At 53.8% G+C, this 9,529-nt stretch overlaps 4 protein-coding genes across 4 annotated transcripts; 1 reads left to right on the top strand and 3 right to left on the bottom strand.

The window, feature by feature from the left end:
• Nucleotides 1–521: 521 nt before the first annotated feature.
• Nucleotides 522–956, bottom strand: DICSQDRAFT_171698 (uncharacterized protein; the record flags this gene model as incomplete). The annotated part of the gene is made up of 1 exon (XM_007367382.1): nt 522–956. One exon carries the CDS (start codon nt 954–956, stop codon nt 522–524), a length of 435 nt encoding a protein of 144 aa, XP_007367444.1.
• A 1,832-nt stretch (nt 957–2,788) lies between these two features.
• Nucleotides 2,789–2,992, bottom strand: DICSQDRAFT_13940 (RNA-directed DNA polymerase; the record flags this gene model as incomplete). Its single annotated transcript, XM_007367381.1, has 1 exon — nt 2,789–2,992. A coding segment is annotated over one exon (204 nt), but the record flags the coding sequence as incomplete, so codon positions are not given.
• A 60-nt stretch (nt 2,993–3,052) lies between these two features.
• DICSQDRAFT_11701 (uncharacterized protein) lies at nt 3,053–3,208 on the bottom strand (the record flags this gene model as incomplete). Its single annotated transcript, XM_007367380.1, has 1 exon — nt 3,053–3,208. A coding segment is annotated over one exon (156 nt), but the record flags the coding sequence as incomplete, so codon positions are not given.
• Nucleotides 3,209–7,601: 4,393 nt separating this feature from the next.
• Nucleotides 7,602–7,871, top strand: DICSQDRAFT_23130 (uncharacterized protein; the record flags this gene model as incomplete). Its single annotated transcript, XM_007367379.1, has 2 exons — nt 7,602–7,691; nt 7,752–7,871. Coding segments are annotated over 2 exons (210 nt in total), but the record flags the coding sequence as incomplete, so codon positions are not given.
• Nucleotides 7,872–9,529: the final 1,658 nt, after the last annotated feature.

Genomic DNA, 9,529 nt, shown 5'->3' with positions numbered 1-9,529 from the left:
AGGGACGCTGGTGCCTGTGAGGTAGTTTCGACCTAGTGTTACGACTGACTGTCGAGCGAGTAAGTGGAGACGAGCGAGGGCAGGCAGGAGCGCCGACGAGCTCTGATCGCAGTGAGACTGGAGCGGAGCTCAACAGGCAGGACTGGAGACAAGTTGTGTATTGAGCGAAGTATCTACAGAGCGAAATACACGATGGCTTACCTGGAGACAAGAGGTCGAAACTAGAGTCTCCAGGTAGCAAGGGATCCAGCTATATACAGGGAACGAACAATGGGCGCTAGAGAACAATAGCATCGCCATGGGTACGAAGTACAAGGGGTGTAGGACAATAGCGGACGTGGGGACAAAGGGAGCTATTGTCCGTGTGCGGACAAAGGGAAACCATAGCGAGTAGTGAACAATAAGGAAGCGTACGAGGCAATGGTCCGAATTGAAAAGGAAACGTAGCGCCGTGAGGGCGGTTCGTGACACATATGAGGGCAAAACCTTAGTTCGCCCATGAGCTTGTGGGATTTCAAGCCCTAGATGGCTTTGAAGTCCGCCAGCTGTGGTGGAGCGTCCTCAAAGGAGAACGCACTGGGGTTGTCATCCAGGAACGTGCAGAGCTCCGCGAAGGACTCCTTCTGCACTAGAAACTCATGCTCGGCTGTCCACCACCACCATCGCAGCCGCTTATAGTTCACGCAGTCGCACAAAACGTGCAGGCGGCTTTGGACGACCCCACACCATGTGCAATCCATGGGTTCGTCTGGGAAAAACCGGAGCCGGTACAACCCCAGTGGTGCATGGTTGAGGCACGCGTGACTGAAGTGCGTCATGATCCTTCGGGAGCCCTCAAGCGCCTTGATGGTGGGGGGCTGAATGTGTTTGGGGGGGAGGAGCGCGCGTAACCGCAAGAAGCTCGTCCCAAGATATGTGGGCGATTCCTTGGAGAGGCATCGCCAGTCCGATAGCATTTAGACCATTACCCGATGTCGGGCATAAGCCAGGGAGCGTGAGGAGGTGCCGGGGCCCTCCAGGTCGGCAGCGCGTTTAGCAGCTTCATCGACCTCCTTATTCCATGGTATACCCGTGTGAGAAGGGCACCAGTGAAGGACGACCCGGCAGCACTCATCTGCAAGCAGCCACTGCCGGATGTTGCGGCATGCAATCACAGACACAAGCTGTTGTCCATGTTTGCCTGTATTGAAGATGGACCTGAGAGCAGCCTCGTTGTCCGCCATCAGGTAAATGGTGTCGCACCGCTGTTTGGATGCGAAGGCGATCGCCATTCCAGCCGCCACCATCTCAGTGTCGTAAGACACAGTCCGCCCCACAGGAACTCCGCGTGAAGTTAGGCGGCGTCCCCCTCGATAGGCTGTGAAGGCAGCTCCCGCCTTGCAGACAGGTTTGAGCGTGACTGATCCATCAATAAAGATAGATACAGACCGCGGGTCGTCGACGGCAGCCCGAAGCACAGGCATTAGATCATCTTGCACCCATGCACGGAATGCTGCTGCGTCTTCATCATCAGGGTTTGACTTGGAGACCCTCACCTTCTTGGGGTGAGGGCCCAGGAGCGTGATGCGGTCACCAAATAGGTCCAGTACCCGGTCTCCGGGCCGGCTCTCAGAATGGAACATGGCAAAGTCCTCGTCACTGGCGCGACTGGCCTCGTTGATGAGCAAGAGGGGGGAGCCCCTAGAGTCGAGGCCCCGTCCCATGGGGAAGGGCACCGGTGGCGCAATGTGGTTTGCCTTCCAGTGGTCCGGGAGGGCTGCAATAAGGGGGTGTGACCCGAAGAGAGTGCGTGTGCATAGACCGTTGCGCCGCACCAATTTTTCAATGAGGAGACGAACGGAGGGAGGCCGGCAAGAACTTCCATGCCCCCACCCGGCAAGGTGTGAAAGGCGCCGGTGATCCACTGGCATGCCACCAGCTGCACCTTGCGGAGGCGGTCAATGAGTCCAGTGGTGCCTTTCCGCCAGTACCAAGCTTGACATCCATACGTCATCAGGGGTACGACGCATGAGATGTAGAGGGTGCGCCTTTGCGCAGGTGGAAGACCCCGCACAGAGTTGCCAAGCATAAGGAGGGCTTGGGCGGTGCTTGCCGCTCGAGCTGCATAGAATTTGACGTGCACCTGAAATGTCAGGCGTCGGTTGAGATACAACCCCAGCCAGCGGATGGTAGGGGAGGGGACGAGAGGGGATGCGCCGGTGAATGGTGCGATGCCCAGGTCAATGGGAGGATTACCTGCCTTACGAGTGAAGTGAATGCCCTCCGTCTTGTCCAGCTCTACAGCGAGACTGATTCGCTCCAACTCATGCACTACAGCTCGGTACAGCTCACCTAGCTGCCACGCATTATAGTCAAGTGAAGCAGTGATCACCGCCCACATGCCATCATCGACAAAGGACAGCCCCACATTGTCCGGCGTGGCAGGTCCATCCACTGGATAAAGCTTGTGCACCACTGGGGCTATATATAGCCCCGACAGCCCTGGTGACAAGGCGGAACCCTGAGCGAGTCCGACATCCACAGCAGGGAATGCTGGGGAGGTGTCCGCCCCCCATCTGTAGGAGGATGAGCGGTCGTGCAGGTAGTGAGAGAAGAATCGCACCACTTTCGGGTGGAAGCCCTGCTTGCCCAGAATGGACACCATCATGTCATGATTGACCGATGGGTAAAACTGGGAAATATCAAAGGCCAACACAGATGTGTCGAGGCCCATCTGCCATCCCTGGCGCACTCTGTGAACGAGCAAGATGCCCGCATCAACAGTAGAGTGCTGCATGGTGCCCCCAAACTGCATAGGGTGAAGCAGGCCATACTTCTGGCCATCAAACTGTAGGCGAGCTGCGAGAGCTTTCTCAAAGAGCTTGCCAATGCAGCTCAGGAGAGCGATGGGGCGGAAGGCCTTCAGAACTGAGTAGTCCGCCTTTTTGGGCTTCGAGATGACCACTAACACCGCCTCCTTGAACTGGTGGGGCCAATACCCCAGGTCCAAGCAGGCGTTGAAGATGAGGAGAAGCGTTGCGCAGCTCGACTCATTCTTGACAAGGGCCTTGATCCAGGGCCACCTCATGTGGTCCGGGCCGGGGGCGGAGCGACTGGAGGTGGAGGCCACCGCCTCCGCGAGTTCATGTCGGGAGATTGCCATAAAGGGCCGCACGGGCGCCTGGGGCATCTCATCAGCAAAGGAGGGGTCCACGGGGCGGCGAGCGGTGAATACCGTGTCAACTCTATGCGTGGTGCACAAGCTGGGGGGGATAGCAGACGTATAGCAACAAGGTCCAGAGGAGGCAGAGGAATTCTTGACATTTGCCGTAGATGAGGTACTGTGGGCCATGGAAGATGGAGAGACCGGTGTTAAGGTAGAAGGGAAGGGGGTGGAACGGAGAGAAGTGGGTGCGATCCTTACTGGCATGACTGGAGTGGCCGTGGTAGGCGCAGAAACTGAAGCGCTGAAGGCGGACGTGGCGCTGGGCCGGTGAGTATGGTCGGCCGGAGGGCCACGGTTGATTTCGCGTTTTGTGATCGTGGCTTTTGTGCTTGACGCTGGCGCCTTTTGTCCTTCGGACAGCTATTGTGGTGCTTTGTTACTAACTTATACCCCCGCACCATCTCATGTCAGCTAACCTTTACTGTACCTCCACTGTGAAGCAGATTTCCTATGAGAAGAGGAGCTTCATCATCGAGGAATTGGATTATAACCAAGGTGGAGTATCAGGTGAGGCGGAAGCTTGAGCTCGTTGAAGTGAGTTTACTGTCCTTTGTACATCTGGAGGCCATACTGCAACATTCGGGGAAGCTCTCCTCATGCCAGGCTGCCCTGCTCAACCTCCGCCTAGGTTCATATTTGAAGCAACTCCATGAGCGCTTCTAGAACAACTGGTCTGGCTTCCCGACCCAAACAAAGGACGAGCTGTATAGCTTGCAGGAGATATTCACACTCTGTCCTCAAGGACGTACATGGCCGGAGTCACGCTGCTGTACGAGAACGTGCGGCGGTACCTCTTGTGCGCGATCAGGTTCTTTCTATTCAACGGCTGTGAGGTGCTCCCGTCTGCATTGTTCAAGTACAGACTGTCTGTTTAAATACCGAGCACATCTTGGCATACAGACAAACAGCCAGTTCTGACTCGGGGTTGCGTAAAGCAATAGGCGCTAGTGCACGAAAATAGCTACTGCGTGTCGTTTGAGTTATGTAAGTCGAATGGTTTGCATTGCGGCCACCAAATTGAGCAGAAGAGTAGAGTAGAAGGAGTAGAAAGTGCCAAAAATTTATCAAGCTTTCAGGCTGCTCGAGCACCTTCGTGTACTTAGAGTATGTGTTACGCTGAAGTACTAACACAAGTCTATCCAGACTTATCACGCGGACTTATCCAAGTCCGCGGTGTAGCACACGGGGGAGAGAGTATCGTGTCGCGGCGACTAGGCGCGTAGACTCGGGTCGTCGTTTGGCGACGACCTCGTAGGCGAGCGGCGAGGAGCTGAAAGGGGAGAAGAGAGGGTAAGAGGGATAAACGTATCAGAAAACTCGACAGGGCAGAGCGGCGGTCGGCACGAAGGCACGAGACTGACGAAAGCTAGTCTTCACGCAACCAGCGACAGACTAGTCCCAATGACCAAGTTATACATTAGCACTCGAAGGGAAGTACAAAGCTATGGTCACTCACCTAGTCTCAATGACCAAGAGGTCGAGATGGGGACTAGGGAGCGCCTAAGGGGGTCCTTATATACTAGAGGGGCTGCTTAGCAACCAAGGACAAGGCGCGAGAGCGAGGCAGTGAAGATGACAAAGAGAGAACAAAGGGCGAGAAAGAAAAGGCAAGGGCATGGCGATCACGGGAACGTAGCATGCGGCTGTGGGAACGTAGCATGCGGCTGTGGGAACGTATCTACAGTGTCCAAATTGGGATGGGCTAGAAAAGGAAATGGTCTGCGAATGGAAGGTGGGCGTCAAAGGGAGGGGAATGGGCGGCAAAAAGGGGCGTCTGTCCAACGTCCGTGACATATCGCACAAGTCCCTAGATTGAGGGATATAGGGATACAGGAGGTAACAAAGAGGAGAACAGAAGTGGGGAGCCTCTACCGACTACGGGCCTCTTTATATACTATGGGATACCGACTGTATTAGGAAGGGAAAGGTAACCGACCAAAGTGGGGAGGTATGAGGAGACTGTAAAGGAACGTGTCTGGTCGAGGCTGGGCCCGGTATAGTACACGACCTAGATCAGGGTCCTGTGATATAACCGAAAGGGGATAGAGGTGGGACAGGGTCCTGAGTCTAGGTCAGGGTCGTGTAATGTAACCGAAAAGGGAAGGGGGCGCGACAAGGGTCGGGGTCTGGGTCAGGGTAAAGTAATGTAACCGAAAAGGGAAAGGGTCTGGGTCGGACTCAGGGTCCAGTCATATAGACGAAAGGGGAAATACAAAGGGAGAGGGCCGGGACTAGGAACGCAGTCGTCAGGGGGCGGAATGGGGGATGGTAGTGTACAGGTGGACGATAGAGGAACGGGAGGGTAAGCATAGGTCGCCGGGAACAGGAAGGGGGGTGGAGTGTACACGAGGGCGACGAGAAGGAGTAGTCCAATAGCGAAAAGATAGGGGGTGGGGCGTACCGACGGTAACAGTATGCTCTCGAAAAGCACAGAAGTAGTGGTGCTAAAGATTAATATAATCAGATAGAGACTCAGAGCCATCAATAACTCTTAGATGCTGAGCTGTAGTCTACACAGAATATGAGGAGTACGAAGCCAAGGAAAGACAATGAGAGACCCACAAAAGGCGCCCGCAATGAGTACCGGTAAGTGCCGAAGAACAAAAGGCGCCAGCATCAAGCACAAAAGCCACGATAGCAAAACACGAAATCAGCCATGGCCCTCCAGCCGACCATAGGTGAGTCTACTTATGCGCGAGAGGGTGGCAATATGAGCTTACAGTTGTTTGCATATCCAACTGCAGTCGATGTGCGCGCCGCAGAGCTGTTTGCCCGTGTTTGCAACGCCGTGAGCGAGCGTTCCTCTGCCTGTTTGAGACCGGCCTCCGTCAACCCACTGTCACCATCAAGTATAAAAAGCTTCTCCTGCATTGAAAGCCAAACAGGTATTGCTAGGGGCCATATTGTATGTACTATCAACCCGCTACGACATTCTTGAGGGATTTTATCCATTTTTATTGAGGGTGCACCCACCGGAGTGGCCATCCTAGCCGGTACCCGACGGCGGAGCAAACACGAACAAACAGGCTCGACGCGCGCACGACACTGCAGTTTGATATGCAAACAACTGTACTTAAGCTTCCTGCTGTCATCCTCTCTCTTCAGGTCAGCTGCTCAAACTGATGCTCGGCCCGAAGCTATGCGACTACGCTCTACATCTAAGGTATTCATGGTGTCATCGTGGTGTTAACAGCCGTTGAGACCGCTGTCTCGACGTCTGTGGAGGACCTGTGGCGCGCAGCACAGCTCATGAACGACCTCTCTGGTCTCATGTCGCACTAGTCTGGAAGGTCGCCCCGTCATGGGCACGACAAAAGCAAGATGTTATCCACAGAACCCGTGACGTGCTCGAGTCTTGGAAGGACCCTGAGACCATGGCGCTATGCGAGCAGCAAACGTTTGCTGCGGCGACGTTCAGTTTCGGGGTGTTGTTTGAGGTGCGTTCTCGTGCCGGTATGCCCATGGCTGGCGCCAGTATTGACGGCAATGTAATATTCCTGTAGATAGGTAGACAGATGGACGGCACGCGGAGGTCCTTTCGAGAAGAGCCTCGAATACACCAGACGTGATGATGTGCGTTCAGGCGCGACGGAGGCTGGTGGTGCACTTTGGGACCTTGACCATGCTGCAAGTGTGCAGACTAGAGATGCTTTGTCCAGCGCCACTGTTGAGGGAAGCATCAAGACTACACCGTACCATACACGCCGGATATGAAGTCAAAGCCGCCACATGCACCATGTTCACCTAGAGAATATTGGCTCCGAGCTTTCGGCTCCGATCACATACTCCTTTTCGGAGTGCAGTTGTCCATTCGGGGAAACGTAAGCAGCTCACAATTGATGAGCACGTTCGGAGGGTGGTGGACTCAATAACCATGTATCAACTCATCTCCGTCACGGTCTGTGCACCGAAGCAATCAAATAAACACATGCGACAATGCCCGGTTGCGTGCAAGTGTCTGCTGCACATTCCAAGATATGGGTTTCGAGGGATGACATTGCAAGAGGAGCCGCATACACGATTCGGTGCTACGTCCGAGTCTGCCTATAAAGATGCAGGGCAAGTAGACGGGGCTATCATATTCTTGGCCTCAGCTGAGCTAGCCAGTACCTCTGTATCGTCTGCACCTGTTTCTGCGAAGCTCACACGTTTGGATATAAGACTTTGGCAAACCATACTCCCGACCAGGTGTGCTAGATGGAATCTGTACTGAGTGATAATGGCTGGGCAGTTCGTGACCTTCTCAGCTCCCTGGGACGATTGGCGTCCTCCCACTCGTGAGGTGAGTCCCTCATTGCTATCGATGACCTCTACACCTCACTCACAGTATCATAGGAATTACAGCAAGAACTCAAGGGCGAGTATCCTGTGGACATGGACAAGAAGAAAGATACGTGGAAGGGTTATGATCGATCATGAAGTCAAAGTATACTATACGAACCTTCTGACACAGTGGCAGAAGGACATGGACAATCTCTTGGTCTTTGTGAGTGTCCCGCAGAGTGAAGATCTTGAGGATGACGGAATGATTGACTTCATTGAATAGGCCGGGCTGATTTCCGCAGTCTTGACTCCATTCAACGTCGAAGTCTACACACTTCTCCAATCTCCACCCACAGACCCATCACTGGCCATCCTTCAGCAGATCTCTATGCAGTTGAACAGCTTCTCGATAAACTCTGGTTTCATCAATTCCACGATAACTTCTCGCCCGTTGACGGAGATACAGCCCCTCTTCGTCCCACCAGACTCTGTTGTGGTAGTCAACATACTCTGGTTCGCGAGCCTGATCTGCAGTCTGGCGTCTGCATCCATCGCGCTCATCGTGCAGCAATGGCTCCATAACCTGTCCCTCGGGCTTGGTGGAACTTCTCGTGCCGTTGGGCGCCGCCGCCAGCAGCACTACAATGTGCTGAAAAAGTGGCGAGTCGACATCATCATCATCATACCATCTCTACTTCTACAAGCCTCCCTCATCCTATTCCTCTCGGGTATGGTTGTGTTGCTCAGGGCCGTCCATGACCTGATTGCAACCGTCGCCACAGCACTCGTTGGAGCTCTCTTCCTCTTCCTGGTCGTCGTAGCGGTCCTCCCTCTGTTCTTCAGAGACTGCCCCTACCGCTCTCCTCAGACGCGAGCCCTATACTCCATCATTTGCCGAGTACTTCTCTGTGTCAGCAACACGCTACTTCCCTTCCTTACAATCCACGTACAGTATGGGCAGCTGCAGGAGTGCCTCTTCGCCTTGGCACACTTGCTGCGATTGGAAATATTTCGATGGCCTACTTGGAGGGGTATTAGGGACGCTCATACTCTGCACAACGCGGGGACTCTGGATCGTACCACCGCCGCGTTCGCGCTCACCACTACACTCAACAATGAGCATCTACAAAACCTTCGCTTCGTCTTCCCAGATCTTCCACCTGCGGAGTTCGCCCCTGTCTTCGACGCCATCCAACACAGGCAGTCATACTTAAGGGAAGGCGCGGACGTCTCTCGTCCTGAGGACCTGCATCGTGTCTTGAATTCGCTCCTCACATCCGCGTTGCAGTGTGTGCTCGTGAATCGGGTCGACATGAATAACACAGTCATCACCGACGCTTGCCTGTCGCTACTACCAAGATACATCCCAGAACAGTTCAACGAGAGGAACCCTGTAGTGACAGTTCTATGTCTGGTGCAATTCTTGGGAGACGCAGGGGTGAACGCGCTGGCGTACAAGGTCCTCTTAGACGTGCTGGGCTTACTGGACAAGGGAGAGCGCCTCACATATTGCTCGCTATGCTACGGTCAGTGTGCCATATCAAATCTCGCTGTGCTGGGCCCTCATTGTCTTGCTAGCCATGTCAATGCTCGCTGTAGCCATAGACCACGGGTTCTCCGACGTCCAGAAGAGTCACGACTACAGCGTAGTTATCACAAAACAGCTTGAGGCTGTACAGGGTATCTCACTCTGCGCCTTAGAGGCTTTGTCGTCTGGCACACCCTTGTCGCCGACCGAAGTACGAAAAATTTGCGGAGAAGGGAAATACCTCTTCATCTGGAAAAACAGCCTTTGCGAATTGACACTAATTATCACTATTCAGATAATCTCATCTATATTAGCAAGTGTTAGCAGAGATGACATCTGCATTAGAGCTACTATTCAGACGCACTTCTTCAGTAGTGCAACTAAGCACTAATTAGTATACTTGGTACTAGTTATAACTACTCTTCACTATCGCTTTTTCTATAGTGCCATGTAGTGCCAACATGATACTACTATAGCACTACTGCAAATGTGGTCCTCTAATTTTCGCTATTTTGCACTACTGTAGTACTATT

Source organism: Dichomitus squalens (assembly GCF_000275845.1).
Source record: "Dichomitus squalens LYAD-421 SS1 unplaced genomic scaffold DICSQscaffold_25, whole genome shotgun sequence".
NCBI classification, from domain to species: Eukaryota; Fungi; Basidiomycota; class Agaricomycetes; order Polyporales; family Polyporaceae; genus Dichomitus; species Dichomitus squalens.
The sequence above is the reverse complement of the archived record's forward strand: the minus strand, read 5'-3'. Positions and strand labels throughout refer to the sequence as shown.